This window comes from Cucurbita pepo, chromosome 4, assembly GCF_057944985.1.
Source record: "Cucurbita pepo subsp. pepo isolate OVF chromosome 4, ASM5794498v1, whole genome shotgun sequence".
In the NCBI taxonomy this organism is placed as follows: Eukaryota; Viridiplantae; Streptophyta; class Magnoliopsida; order Cucurbitales; family Cucurbitaceae; genus Cucurbita; species Cucurbita pepo.
The window spans coordinates 2,734,392-2,750,050 of record NC_141801.1 but is presented as its reverse complement, the minus strand read 5'-3'; the positions used below and the strand labels follow the sequence as shown (position 1 = coordinate 2,750,050).

Genomic DNA, 15,659 nt, shown 5'->3' with positions numbered 1-15,659 from the left:
TCTACCATAAGTTTTGTCGTTAGTAACAAAACCTTTGAATTTCTAGCCAAATTCTAAAAAATAAGGAACAAAATGAACTAACGGGATAAATCGGTTATAAATTGAAGACTTCGTTATTACGATTTTACCCATCAGAATTTTCAAAGATACCAATGAGATATCAAATGGTATAAATAGATAGAACCGTTAGTACCACATTTTAAATATACAAACAAAGTATGATATCCGTCGTGATAGAACGAAGTACAGAAATAGCTCATCATTTTATATTTAAGAGGTCAATGATAGAACAATAGAATTCAACTCGATATCAAATTAGTAACGATGTCAGGAAAGACGAGTTTTGATGAACTTAACTCAATATTGTATGCATAAGGTAGGTTGAAGATGAGTATAAGTTTGAATACTTTTTAATATCATTAGTAATAGTGACATTCAGCGATCAGCAAGGCTGATGAGCTGATGAACCACATCAGGATCTGCTAGAGTGCTAGTGTCTCCAAGTTCATCTAGCTGCTTCGACGCAATTTTCCTCAGAATCCTTCTCATTATTTTACCACTCCTTGTTTTTGGAAGTCCAGACGCCCAATGGATTTTGTCAGGTGCTGCAAATGCTCCTATCTGAAAACGGATGAGAGAGAACCCGTAACAGCTCAAGCCCATCGCTAGCATATATTGTCATCCTCTTTAGGCTTTCCTTTTCGGGCTAGATTTTTAAAACGCGTCGGCTAGGAAGAGGTTTCCACACCCTAATAAAGAATGTTTCGTTCCCCTCTCCAGCTGATGTGGGATCTCACAATCCACCCTCTAGGAGGCCCAACACGTCCTCGCTGACACGTCGTCCAATGTCCGGCTCTAATACCATTTGTAACAGCTCAAGCCCACCGCTAACAGATATTGTCATCTTCTTTGGGTTTTCCCTTTCGGGCTTCCTCTCAAGGCTTTTAAAATGCGTCTGCTAGGGAGAGGTTTCCACACCCTTGTAAAAAATGTTTCGTTCCCCTCTCTAGCTGATGTGGGATCTCATAATCCACCCCCTTCGGGGCATAGTGTCCTTGTGACACTCGTTCCCCTCTCTGAAGATGTGGGATCTCACAATCCACTCCTTTGGAGGCCCAACATCCTCGCAGGCACATCGCCTGATGTCTGGCTCTGATAGTCCATAGTTAGCAGATATTGTCCTCTTTGAGCTTTCCCTTCCGGGATTCCCCTCGAGGTTTTTAAAAGCTAGGGAGAGGTTTCTACACTCTCATAATGAATGCTTCGTTTCTATCTCCAACTAATGTGGGATCTCACAATCCACTCCCCTCCGAGTGCCAGCGTCTCGCTGGCCAGTATCTCGCTGGCACTCATTAAAAGGGTTATGGAATCTTGTGGTACACAAATAATGGACTGACCTGGTTTCTAACCGTGAGAATAAGGCTTTTTCTTAGCTCTTCACTATAAGAAACACCATCCACTAGAGTCACAAATGCATAAATCCCTTGTCCTTTCACCTGCAAGCAAAAGCATATGTACCAAATAGATAAAAAAAAAATGTAAGAGTCCAAGTCCACCGCTAATAAATATTGTCCGTTTTTGTCCGTTATGTATCGTCGTCAGCCTCACGGTTTTAAAATGCGTCTACTAAGGAGAGGTTTTCACACCTCATAAGGAATGCTTCGTTACCATCTCCAACTAATGTGGGATCTCACAATCCACCCCCCTTGGGGCCCAACGTCCTTGCGTCATTGTCCGGTGTCTGACTTGATACCATTTGTGACAGCCCAAGTCCTCCACTAGCAAATATTGTCCGCTTTGGCCCGTTACGTATCACTGTCAGCCTCACGGTTTTAAAACGCGTCTACTAAGGAAAGGTTTCCACACCCATATAAGAAATGTTTCGTTCCCTTTTCCAACCGATGTAGGATCTCACAATCCACCCCCCTTGGGGCCCAGCATCCTCGCTAGCACACCGCTCAGTGTCTGGCTCTAATACCATTTGTAATAGCCCAAGCTCACCGCTGGCAGATATTTTTCGCTTTGGCCCATTATGTATAGCCGTCAGCCTCACGGTTTTAAAACGTGTCTATTAGGGAGAGGTTTCCGCACCCTTATAAGAAATGCTTCGTTCCCCTCTCCAACCGATGTGGGATCTCACAATCCACCCTCCCCCCTTGGAGCCCAACGTCCTCATTGGCACACAATCCGATGTCAGGCTCTGATACCATTTGTAATAGCCCAAGCCCACCGTTAACAAATATTGTTCGCTTTGGCCTGTTACGTATAACTATCAGCCTCACAGTTTTAAAACATGTCTACTAGGGAAAGGTTTCCACACCCATATAAGAAATGCTTCGTTCCCCACTCCAACCGATGTGGGATCTCACAATCCATCCCCTTTGGGGCCCAGTGTCCTCACTGGCGTCCGATGCTTAGCTCTGATATCATTTGTAACAGTCCAAGCTCACCGTTAGCAAATATTTTCCGCTTTGGTCCGTTATGTATAACCGCCAGCCTCACGGTTTTAAAATGCGTCTATTAGGGAGAGGTTTCCACAACCTTATAAGGAATGCTTCGTTCCCCTCTCTAATCAATGTGGGATCTCACAATCCACCCTCCTTGGGGCTCAACATCCTCGTTGGCACACAGTCTGGTGTCTTGTCTAGCTTTGATACCATTTGTAACAGTTCAAGCCCACCGCTAACAAATATTGTCCGCTTTGCCCTGTTACGTACCATCGTCAGCCTCACAGTTTTAAAACAGGTCTACTAGGGAAAGGTTTCCACACCCATATAAGAAATGCTTCGTTCCCCTCTCCAACTGAGGTGGGATCTCACAAAAAAATTCAAACGCACCAAGCAAATGGGTTACGTCCATCATTTATGCTCACCGCCAACTAACAAATCGAAACCAACAAACCTACCTCGTGCTCGATACCAACTACAGCCGCTTCGGCACATTGGGGATGTGAAACTAAAGCAGATTCCACTTCTGCTGTGCCAATACGATGCCCACTGCAAAACATAACGATCATACCACAAAGATACATGGATAGTTCTAACCATATGGCTTAAAGAAGAAACACCAACAAACCTGACATTGATAACATCATCAACTCTTCCAGTAAGCCAGTAGTATCCATCCTTATCCCTTGAAGATAGAGTACATTACTTAGTTTTTAAACTCAATGAGTTCGAACTCTAGGACGCATCGATCGGTACCATGACAGACATGAGATCGAGCGCCTTGATTTACCTGGTGCAGCCATCGCCAGTAAAGTAATAGCCAGGGAATGGCTTGAAGTAGGTTGTTTCATATCTTTCTTGATCATTGTAAAGAGTTCTAAATGCTGAAGGCCATGAGCTTTTCAAGCATAGATATCCACTGCATTCACCTTTAATTTCATTACCTTTTTCATCCACCAGTACGGGCTGCATTGATCATTTGTGGGGGTAAATGTAAGGATGAAATGTTGAAAAGGTAGCTGCTGCTCGTGTATGTTTACATACCTCAACTCCAAAAAAGGGAAAAGTAGCAGAGCCTGGCTTCTGAGGCCATGCACCTGGTAATGGAGTTATCTGCCAGAAAAATCTTAGTTACTTGCAACATAACGGTGTCTGTTAGGGAGAGGTTTCCACACCCTTATAAGGAATGTTTTGACTCCTCCAACCAATGTGGGATCTCACAATCCACCCCCTCGGAGGCCACCGTCCTCGTTGGTTCATCGCCCGATGTCTAACTCTGATGCTATTTGTAACAGTCTAAGCCCACAACTAACAGATATTGTCCTCTTTGGGCTGTCCCTTCCAGGCTTCCCTTCAAGATTTTAAAATGTGTCTGCTAGAGAGAGGTTTCCACACCCTTATAAGGAATGCTTTGTTCTTTTCTCCACACTCTAAGGGTAGTGAGATCCCACATCGGTTGGAGAGGGGAACGAAACCTCTCCCTAGCAGATATTGTCCGCTTTGGGCTTTGCCTTCCCTTCAAGATTTTAAAACACGTCTGCTAGGGAGATGTTTCCACACCCTTATAAGTAATGCTTCGTTCTTCTCTTCAACCAATGTGGGATCTCACAATCCACCCCCTTGGGGACCCAGTGTACTCGCTAGCTCATCGCCCGATATCTGGCTCTGATACCATTTGTAACAACCCAAGCCACCGTTAGTAGATATTGTCCTCTTTGGGCTTTCCCTTCCGGGCTTCCCTTCAAGGTTTTTTAAAACGCGTATGCTAGGGAGAGGTTTCCACACCCTTGTAAGAAATGGTTCGTTCTCCTCTCCACACCCTTATAAGGGTAGTGAGATCCCACATCGGTTGGAGAGGGGAACGAAACATTCTTTGTAAGGGTGTGGAAACCTCCCCTAGCAGACACGTTTTAGAAACCTTGAGGGGAAGCCCAGAAAGAAAATTCCAAATAGGACAATATCGGCTAATGGTGAAGTTCCGCTCTTACAAATGGAACTCTTTTTGTAATTATTCTTTGTAGATAAACTTAACATAAAACTGTGAAACTAGTATTATTAGTTGTAAACATCAATGAATTATTAACCTAAAGGCTTATCAAAATATAATACCATAAGCCATTTCTTATGGTAAAAGAAATATATACCATGAAACCACCAGTTTCCGTTTGCCACCATGTGTCCGATATAGGACACCTCGACTCTCCAACGACATCGAAGAACCACCTACAAGAAATCAACGAGCATTTTACGCATCTTTTAATCGAAACAAAACGAAAGTTGTCTTCGAGGCTAAAATATTAAGATAATTCGTGAATCAACAATCATAGTTTGATTTAGACAAGTTCATGATATTCAAAGTCTTTAGATGAAGAACGCTCTACTGATACAAGTCAAGGAGAGAAAATGACTCAAGATCCCGAGACATCGTAGTAGTCAAACCTCCATGCACTGGGATTGATTGGCTCGCCCACGCTTCCAAGAACCCGTAAGGATTTTCGGGAGTAGCGAGTAACATGCTGCAGGAAGAGGATTTTCTAGAGTAGTCAGCATACTATTTATGTAATATTTAGTGAAGATCATGAGCAAAGTCTCATAGGGGCGTAGGAAGATTAGAACTCAAAGCTTAGCCATAATAAAAGCTAAATGTTATTGGGAAAGAAAAAATATAAGACAAAAAAAAGTAACCCAAGTGATCAAAGATTATAGAGATGCATTTAAGACAAATATTTCCTCACATCGTGTAACGGCTCAAGCCTATTGATAGCAGATATTGTCCTCTTTGGGTTTTTCCTTTCAGGCTTCTCCTCAAGGTTTTTAAAACGCGTCTGCTAAGGAGAGGTTTCCACATCCTTATAAAGAAAGTTTCGATCTCCTCCCCAACTGATGTGGGGATCTCATAATCCACCCCCCTCTAGGGCCCAGCGTTCTTGCTGGCACTCGTTCTCTTCTCCAATTGATGTGGGACCTCCTAATTGAATTGTGAGATCCCACATCGGTTGAGGAGGAGAACGAAGTATTCTTTATAAGGGTGTGGAAACCTCTCCCTATCAGACATATAACCTTAAGGGGAAGCCCGAAAGGGAAAGCCCAAAGAGGACAATTTCTGCTAGCGGTGGACTTGGCCGTTACAAATGGTATCAGAGTCAGACACCGAGCGATGTGCCAGTGAGGAGGCTGACCTCGAAGGGGGTGGACACGAGGCGGTGTGCCAGCAAGGACGCTAGGCCCCGAAGGGGGGTGAATTGGGGGTCCCACATCAATTGGAGAAGAGAACGAATGTCAGCAATGATGCAGGGCCCCAAAGGGGAGTGGATTGTGAGATCCCACATCGGTGGCAGAGGAGAACAAAGTATTCTTTATAAGAGTGGAAACTTCTCTCTAGCAGACGCGTTTTAAAAACTTTGAGGGGAAGCCCGAAAGAGAAAACCCAAAGAGGACAATATCTGCTAGCGGGGGGCTTCGGCCGTTACATCCTCATCTCCCAAGTATATTTTCTAAAGTACTTACAACTTTCAACTTTCGAAATATCCGAAAAATGGAAAATACTAAAAAGGATCGATATTCACCTCGCGAAATCACATGTTAGATGTTCTTACAATGTCATCGACTCAACAACATTTAGGAATATAAGATTAGAACCACGACGTACCTCGTTCCCTTCACGCATGAGGGACCGTACTAATGTTGGAGCGGTATAGAATATTGTCACCTTATACTTATCAACTATGTCCCAACAACGTCCAGGATCGGGATAATTTGGGGCCTGCAGCAGGAAAGACACAGTTTTTTGTCAAAACTTCTAATCATTTTGTAGGTGCAAACAGAACATATGTAATGTTAGTAAGTAGAAACAAGCATACAACATATAATGACTCCTAACACTCGACCAAAACTGAGCATTTTTATTTGTGATATCCCACGTCGGTTGGGGAGGAGAACGAAATACCCTTTATAAGGGTGTGGAAACCTCTCCCTAGCAGACGCGTTTTAAAAACCTTGAGGGGAAGCCCGAAAGGGAAAGAAAGAGGACAATATCTACTAGCGGTGGGCTTGGGCCGTTACAAATGGTATCAAAGCCAGACACCGGGCGATGTGCCAGCGAGGAGGCTGTTCCCCGAAGGGGGTAGACACGATGTGGTGTGCCAGTAAGGACGCTGGGCCCTGAAGGTGGGTGGATTTGGTGGGGTCTCACATCGATTGGAGAAAGGAACGAGTGCCAACAAGGATTCTGGGCCCTGAAGGGGAGTGGATTGTGAGATCCCACATCGGTTGGGAGGAGAATCAAACACCCTTTATAAGGGTGTGAAACTCCCTACCAGATGCATTTTAAAATCTTTTAGTGGAAGCCCGAAAAGGAAAGTATAAAGAAGACAATATTTGCTAGTGGTGGGCTTGGGCCGTTACAAATGGTATCAGATCCAGTCACCGGGCGATGTGCCAGTAAAGAGGCTGTTCCCCGAAGGGGGTAGACACGAGGGGGTGTGCCAATAAGGACACTGGGCCTCGAAGGTGGGTGGATTTGGTGGGGTCCCACATCGATTGGAGAAAGGAACGAGTACCAGCGAGGACGCTGAGCCCTGAAGGGAGTGAATTGTGAGATCCCACCTCGGTTGGGAGGAGAATGGAACACCCTTTCTAAGGGTGTGAAAAGTTCTCCTTAGCAGACGAGTTTTAAAAACTTTGAGGGGACGCCCGAAAGGGAAAGTCTAAAGAGGACAATATCTGCTAACGGTGGGCTTAAGCCGTTACAAAATTCTATGACAGAAAGAAATTCACACTACTCTCCAAAGCCTAGCCCACCATGAAACCAAACCTTAGCCCAGAATGGTTCTGCCATCTCGCACGAACCGAGGTTGTCTTACATTCATTTTAAAAAGCACATACACTTTAGTTTGGCTAGCGTGTCTATATCCGACAAACACTTCGACACTTGTTAGACACAAATTGCAAACATCAAAGGAAAAAGAAAAATGAAATGGACAATCATTACCCCTTCATAAACAACAACACTAGCTCCATTGAGTAAAGGTCCATACGTGACATAACTGTGCCCAGTGATCCAACCACAGTCAGCTGTACACCTAAAATCAGGCGAACGATACGTCATGAAACCGTAAACATAAATGTACATCGAAGGACGTTACGGTTGATCTAAGTTTCGGAAATACCAGTACACATCAGACGGTTTGTAATCAAATGCATACTTGAATGTCGTTGCTGTATACACCATGTATCCTCCAGTTGTATGAAGAACACCCTACAAAACTCGAACTACGATTGTTCGGGTCAAAGTAGAAAAGCAGCTCTAAATGATGGAAAAGGTTTACCTTTGGCTTTCCTGTTTACCTTTGGCTTTCCTGTACTCCCGCTAGTATAAAGCAGGAAAAGTGGATCCTCTGCATCAACCCACTCCACTGTACATGTGGTTGGATATGTTGAGACAGCATCCTGCAGACATTACAACCAATCGAGTACAGCATTCAGTTCATTTCCAGAGGACGGTTACGCGATACGTCTTTTCATATTGGTCTTTTCTTTAACCCTATGCTATCAACCTAGCCATGCTCGCTGGTTGCTTTAAGGGGTCTCCCCACTTTATGTGGGTATATATAGGCTTCGTCAAGAATACCAAGTAGATCGGTAACTACAGGTTTCCCTCGTCTTGTGAGGGAGGAAGGGTTCCGAGATACCTCGAGGCCCTTTTTGTATATTTCATCATTAGCGGTATAAATATACATTTGGTTATACATGTTGATAGCATGCAGCAAATACATATATCAACAGGAAACAAGGGGCATTGAACAGAACATAATATTTGAATTAGCATGAAGTAGGATATGCAAACCTGCCACCATATATCCCTCCCTTCCTTCCATTTAGTGGATTCTCTCTTTAGTGCTGACTCGTTCTCATACGTAAGGCACGTTGCTGCAGGAAGAGATGAAAGAGGTTACAAGGAAGAAATAGCAGATATTGTCCTCTTTGGGTTTTCGCTTTCGGGCTTCCCGTTGAGGTTTTTAAAACGCGTCTACTAGGGAGAGGTTTCCACACCCTTATAAAAAATGTTTCGTTCTCCTCTCCAACCGATGTGAGATCTTAGAATTCATCCCCCTTCGGGGCCCAACGTCCTCGTTGGCACTCGTTTCCTTCTCCCATCGATGTGGGACTCCAATCACCCCCCTTCAGGGCCCAACATCCTTTTTGGCACACCGCCTCATGTCCATCCCCTTTCGGAACTCAGTCTCCTCGCTAGAACATCGCCTAGTGTCTGGCTCTGATACCATTTGTAACAGCCCAAGCCCACCACTAGCAGATATTATTCTCTTTGGGTTTTCCCTTTCGGGTTTTCCCTCAAGGTTTTTAAAACGCGTCTACTAGGGAGAGGTTTCCACACCCTTATAAAGAATGTTTCGTTCTCCTCCCCAACCGATATGAGATCTCAGAATTCATCCCCCTTCGGGGCCCAGTGTCCTCGTTGGCACTCGTTTCCTTCTCCAATCGATGTGGGACTCCAATCACCCCCCTTCAGGGCCCAGCATCCTTTCTGACACACCGCCTCATGTCCACCTCCTTCGGAGCTCATCCTCCTCGCTGGCACAATGCCCAGTGTCTGGCTCTGATACCATTTGTAACAGCCCAAGCCCACTACAGGAAGATATTATCCTCTTTGGTTTTTCCTTTCGGGCTTCCCCTCAAGGTTTTTAAAATGCATCTACTAGGGAGAGGTTTCCACATCCTTATAAAGAATGTTTCGTTCTCCTCCCCAACTGATGTGAGATATCACAATCCACCCCCTTTTGAGGCCCAGCGTCCTCGCTGGCACTCGTTCCCTTCTCCAATCGATGTGGGAGCCCCAACCACCCCCCTTCAAGGCCCAACGTCCTTTCTAGCACACCGCCTCATGTCCACCCCCTTTCAGGGCTCAACCTCCTCGCTGGCACATCGCTCGGTGTCTAGCTCTGATACCATTTGTAACAGCCCAAGCCCACTGCTAGCAAATATTATCCGTTCTGGGCTTTTCCTTTCGGACTTCCCCTCAAGGTTTTTAAAATGCGTCTACTAGGAAGAGGTTTCCACACACTTATAAAGAATGTTTCGTTCTCCTCCCCGACATACCTACAAAAGAAAGCTGAATACGAACAGAAAATTACGATTTCAACAAAGAAATATCATTGCAAAGGTTCATAAACACAAAGCAAACACATACAGAAAGTATAATTATAACAACAACAGTAAACTTCCAAAGTTCCCACCTACAGAGACTCCATTTTGTGCTGAATCTGTGAGAGCAACATCCACAATGTCTTTAAGATGGATAACTTTAGAACCCCTTTTAACAGCATTGCACGTAATCACAATTTTTGGTTTACAATCTATGATTCTTTGAGCAAGAGATTCTGAAGAAAACCCCCCGAAAACAACCTGAAATAATAAAGAAAATCAAAGAGAATTCGAGGTAGGTGGACAAGGAGTGAAGTTGATGAGTACCGAATGAATAGCACCAATTCTAGCACAGGCAAGCATGGCGATTGGAAGCTCCATTAGCATGGGCATATAAATCACAACAGCATCACCTTTCCTGACTCCATTAGCCTTCAAGAAGCTTGCTAGCTTTGGCAGATGGATAAGCTCAAAGTCAGACCAAAAGTGGCATTAAAATTCGTGGGTTGTTCGAGTTTATGAAGAAACAAGGAGTTTACAATAACCTGACAAACTTTGTTTAGAAGGTGAGTGTAAGTTAAGGAGGCATCAAAACCAGGCTCGTTTCCTTCCCAGTAGAGAGCAACCTTTGCCCCAAGTCCAGCTTCAATGTTTCTATCGAGACAGTTGTAACAAATGTTGGTGATTCCACCTTTGAACCACTGGTCGGAATAGTATTGAAAGGAGAAAGAGAAATAAGTGATCTTTTAGTTCTAATTAATGATAAACGAAACGTGTAACGGCCTAAGCTCACCGCTAGCAGATATTGTCTTCTTTGGACTTTTTCTTAAGGTTTTTAAAACGAGTTTGCTAGGAAGAAGTTTCTACACCCTTATAAATGTTTTGTTCTCCTCCCCAACCAATGTGGGATCTCATAATCCACCCCGACCCCGTCTGCTAGGGAGAGGTTTCCACACCCCTTATAAAGAATGATTCGTTTTCCTCCCCAACCGATGTGGGATCTCACAATCCACCCCGACCATGTCTGCTAGGGAGAGGTTTCCACACCCCTTATAAAGAATGCTTCATTCTCCTCCCCAGCTGATGTGGGATTTCACACCCCGACCTCGTCTGCTAGGGATAGGTTTCCACACTCTTATAAAGAATGTTTCGTTCTCCTACCCAACTGATGTGGGATCTCACAATCCACCCCGACCCCGTCTGCTAGGGAGAGGTTTCTACACCCTTATAAAAAATGTTACGTTCTCCTCCCCAACCGATGTGGGATTTCACACCCCGACCCCATCTGCTAGGGAGAGGTTTCCACACCCTTATAAAGAATGTTTCGTTCTCCTCCCCAACCAATGTGGAATCTCACGTTCCACCCCAACCCCATCAGCTAGGGAGAGGGTTTCCACACCCTTATAAAGAATCGTTTGTTCTCCTACCCAGTCAATGTGGGATTACACACCCTGACACCCTGACACCCTGACCCCGTCTGCTAGGGAGAGGTTTCCACACCCTTATAAAGAATGCTTCATTCTCCTCCCCAACTGATGTGGGATCTCACAATCCACCCCTACAAGGCCTAAAGTCCTTGCTGGCACACCGCCTCGTGTCCACCCCATTCGGGGCTCAATTTCCTCATTGACACATCGCTCAATGGCTCTAATACCATTTGTAACAGCTCAAGCCCACCGCTAGTAGATATTGTCCTCGGTAAGCTTTTCCTCAACGTTTTTAAAACACATCTAGTACTAGGAAGAGATTTCCACACCCTTATAAAGAAGGTTTCGTTCTCCTTCCCAACCAATGTGGATCTCACACTAAACAAGCCTGAAAGCAAAGATCATGAGAATTGAGGCTCACCTCTATCTTGATTTCACCTTTCCGGACATCAAGATTCTCAGAGTAGACTTTCTGATCCCATTTCTGTTTCCAAAAGAACTCAGAAGCCGCAATATCGGACCAAAATCCAGAAGGGTCATCAACGGACCTATTGTACATCTCCAAATACTAACAGAGTAATAGATTCAAAACAAGCAAACCAAACCCAGATGAGATCATGCACAAAAACGAATCAATGATAATGAAATTAAGTGAAATGAACCTGATCGTGGGAGGAAATACAAGCACGGGAAGAGAATTGATGATCCGGTATAATGAGATGATCATCTTGGGTATCAGGAGACTCCCCAATGGCAGTGGCATTGAGCAGAGGTATCTTACGGGAGGTAGCCAATGGATCCATGGATGCTATCACATTCCGGAAACCCATATCGGCCATCGCCTTGTCGGCCCTGATTCTGACAGAGGAAGTAATAAAGAAGAAGAACTATTGACAATGGTAGCGGAAGGGATGAAGAAAATGAGGAACACATCCGAATGGCAACGGTTTCTCAAATAATTAAGGGCTTTTGGAGCGGTTTGGTCTCTATGGCGGAACCAATTACGAGTCCTGCCGATTATCAGACGCGCCGGCTTGAACCATTCGTTTGGGGGAGCTTGACCGTACTGCCGGTTTGAAATCGAGCACGACTCAGCTGTCACTTTTGGGTAATCAATCGGCTTCGTATACTCAAAATAGAACAGACAAAAATGGAAACAAGACACAAGACAAAAAGTTGTATGTTTTATTGGACATATTATTCGATGAGACAAAAAGATGTATGAGAACCACATTGTATGTTTTAGAAGCTGAAATTTCACCTCGGGCGTTAATGGGTTTAGCTAGGGCGTTCATGACACACCCGAGGGGACTACTACGCTCACCGCGCACTTGCATCACCACCAGAGCTTAACTACCACTTCGCCCAGCTCCTACACCTACCAGCACGTCGAATCATCACATGGTTGCTAAAGCAAGCTAAACTTCACACGGCGGCCAAAAGACCCTCTCATGGCCGAAGGATCCGCAGCGACCTAAATAAGCCTCGCTTGCTGGTATCTGAGCAATTCTTCCCGTTGCTTTTAAAAAACTTCCCTCCTGTATCAGCAAACCATCACCCATTAATACAACACCAACATTATTTGATTCTAAATGTCAAACATCGATCCAAAGGTTAGATTGAACCACCTCTATCGACCCAACTAGTCCTCTAACAAACAAGTAAGCCAACTAGTACATTAGAGCTTTGATCAGTGGCGAGTGGAAGGACATCGCTCGGATCACGAAATATTTAGTATCTTAATTCTAAGCGAGTTATGAATTCTTACTTGTGACGGGTTTGTCCATTGGTTAATTCAATATATTTACTATTTTAGAGATAAGTAGATGAGTGGTTCACTTAAGTGCTGATTTCGAAACTTAAACCATCGACCCTTATCCCTCTTATTGGCTCGAGAGAGATTAAATTTATGATTGAATCATAAAAAAAATTGTTAATTATAGAATCAGTGGTGATAGGGTCTATGACAGCAGTCGCATCTCGTTAATAACCACACATCTACAACGGCACCGTTAATAACCACACATCTACAACGGCACCGATGATGGTTTAGCCGTGGCTAGGTCTAGGTCGTCGAGTTGCGTGCAAATTATGATATGAATTGAAATTTGAAAAATAATTTATTAAAAGGAAAATAATAAAAATAAAAATAAAAATAAAAGATGGCCAATGGAAATAGGATAATTGGATATTGTATAAATAATAATTTATGTTGTGGTGGATTTGGTTGTGGCCGGGAGGGTTCAGCAAGTTCCTACTCCAGTTTGACTCGTTCCGATCATCGTCACAGTTCAATCACAACAGGTCGCTGCCTTTTCACGGCGGAGAGAGAGGCGGAGAGAGAGGCGGATGGGTGCAAACAGTGAGGCCAACCAAGATGGCTCCGACGAGCAGCAGAAGCGGTCTGAGATCTATACCTATGAGGCGCCATGGCACATCTACGCGATGAACTGGAGCGTCCGGCGAGACAAGAAGTACCGGCTGGCAATCGCTAGTCTTCTGGAGCAGTATCCCAACAGGGTGGAGATTGTCCAGCTTGATGATTCCAGCGGCGAGATCCGGTCCGACCCTAACCTCTCCTTTGAGCATCCCTATCCTCCCACCAAGACCATCTTCATTCCAGACAAGGAGTGCCAGCGCCCTGATCTTCTCGCCACTTCCAGCGATTTTCTCCGCGTATGGCGCATCTCAGACGATCCTTCATCTGTGGAGCTTAAGAGTCTTCTTAATGGCAACAAGAACAGCGAGTTTTGTGGCCCTCTAACCTCCTTTGACTGGAACGATGCTGAGCCAAAGCGCATCGGGACCTCCAGTATCGACACGACCTGCACCATTTGGGATATTGAACGCGAGACCGTCGACACGCAACTCATCGCTCATGATAAGGAGGTTTATGACATCGCTTGGGGCGGTGTTGGTGTATTTGCTTCCGTTTCCGCCGATGGTTCTGTCCGCGTCTTCGATTTGCGTGACAAGGAGCACTCTACCATCATCTACGAGAGTTCTGAGCCTGACACTCCATTGGTTCGGCTAGGCTGGAACAAGCAGGACCCGAGATATATGGCCACGATTATCATGGACAGCGCCAAGGTTGTCGTGCTTGACATTCGCTTCCCGACGCTCCCCGTCGTCGAGTTACAGAGGCACCAAGCTAGTGCGAACGCCATTGCATGGGCGCCTCATAGTTCTTGCCACATTTGCACTGCAGGGGATGATTCTCAGGCCTTGATTTGGGATTTGTCGTCCATGGGCCAACCAGTCGAAGGTGGCCTCGATCCCATTCTTGCCTACACCGCTGGAGCAGAAATCGAGCAGCTGCAATGGTCCTCTTCCCAACCGGACTGGGTTGCGATTGCCTTTTCCACTAAGCTTCAGATTCTGAGGGTATGATCCATGTGAGTGATTCCATGTAACTTCTCTACCAGAAAACATAATGGGGTCTACTTGTTCTAGCATGTTCGTTCCATTTCTTTACGCAACAACACTTTGGCCATACTACTAATTGTTGTACAATTCCGCCATGAACCCATAATTTGCCTTCAGCTGTTTGTACTCTGTTCTTTTAACGAAATTTCCTTTTGGTATATGCAGCAACACCTAGCTTTGGTTCTTCACCTACACAGATAGTCATGTCTGAGAACCATCATATGTAACTATGTTCTTGAAACTTGATTCAACACTCGAATTTAGATTTATCCTTCATAGTGCTTTCTATATTGATGCTTTTTCTGATAAATATTATCGAACACTTATGAAGTATGAATATTTTGTGCATTTCTCTCAACTTGGAAATTCCTTCTTTCCATACAAAGTTTCTGCTGGATTTAAAGTGTGCTAACTTTCTGTTCTGGAATGGGGAGGAACTTGATGAGAATTAAGTCCATTGTTCGAAGCACATAACCTTATCATCGACGAATGCGACGACAAGAATTTAGAAGAGGGAAAATGTTATCTAAAGGTGAAAAGTTTCGAATTCGTCTTGGAAGTTCGTAAGAAAGTGGTAGGATATTCAATCTTTTCTGATCTTTGATTACCTTTTTTCTCATCCACCAATTCAATGAGTGTATGTCATGTAAGTTTATCATCAACAAATTTTAACATTAATCAACAGTGGGGAAAAGCCTGCAGGTGTGCAAGGTGCTGTCTTCACCTTATTTTCCTCAAGTGAGGGGATCACCAATACATGAAGCTTTAAGGTGTTTCCAAGTATTTACTTCAACAGAATTTACTTTTATATGATTTGATGTAGAAGGGCTTATAATTGAAGAACAGGGATGAAAAGGAAGACTTGTTCCTATCTGAATCTTCGCTCGAGTCTTTTCGGTACCAACCTATAAGCTATCGCCATCAAAGGACTCTGAACCCATCTACACAATCCTCCTCCATGGTATTATCTGCTTTTCTCATTCTTTTTCCTTTCTCCCAGTTCTCACGCTGAAAGTTGAATCAGAACAAACAGGTTAGCCTTTTTGTTTGATTTAATTACTCATCTTTGTAACATTAATCATTTATTATGACAAAATAAGAAAGATTTCTTATTGCTCATGACTTTTCTGTATCTTTAATGTCAAAACACTTCAATTTTGTTTGATAATTGATATTTTAGACTTACATTTAAATTTTC

At 44.2% G+C, this 15,659-nt stretch overlaps 2 protein-coding genes across 3 annotated transcripts; one reads left to right on the top strand and one right to left on the bottom strand.

The window, feature by feature from the left end:
• Positions 1-244: 244 nt before the first annotated feature.
• Positions 245-12,153, bottom strand: LOC111792670 (acetyl-coenzyme A synthetase, chloroplastic/glyoxysomal). Of its 2 annotated transcripts, none has more exons than XM_087123105.1 (18): positions 11,698-12,151; positions 11,457-11,603; positions 10,154-10,309; positions 9,936-10,058; positions 9,701-9,869; positions 8,293-8,375; positions 7,794-7,895; positions 7,616-7,704; positions 7,438-7,528; positions 6,097-6,210; positions 4,887-4,963; positions 4,592-4,670; positions 3,492-3,560; positions 3,238-3,413; positions 3,076-3,132; positions 2,906-2,996; positions 1,398-1,496; positions 245-621 (listed from the first exon to the last, which is right to left on the bottom strand). In XM_087123105.1, the coding sequence occupies exons 1-18, from the start codon at positions 11,872-11,874 to the stop codon at positions 436-438; spliced, it is 2,085 nt and encodes a 694-aa protein (XP_086979231.1). In that variant the 5' UTR covers positions 11,875-12,151; the 3' UTR covers positions 245-435. The 2 variants fall into 2 exon arrangements, with proteins under 2 accessions (XP_086979231.1, XP_086979232.1); XM_087123106.1 differs by having other exon boundaries at positions 484-665; positions 11,698-12,153.
• Positions 12,154-13,297: 1,144 nt separating this feature from the next.
• On the top strand, positions 13,298-14,819 carry LOC111792671 (WD repeat-containing protein LWD1). Its single transcript, XM_023674223.2, has 2 exons — positions 13,298-14,430; positions 14,627-14,819. Exon 1 carries the CDS (start codon positions 13,385-13,387, stop codon positions 14,423-14,425), a length of 1,041 nt encoding a protein of 346 aa, XP_023529991.1. The 5' UTR covers positions 13,298-13,384; the 3' UTR covers positions 14,426-14,430; positions 14,627-14,819.
• Positions 14,820-15,659: the final 840 nt, after the last annotated feature.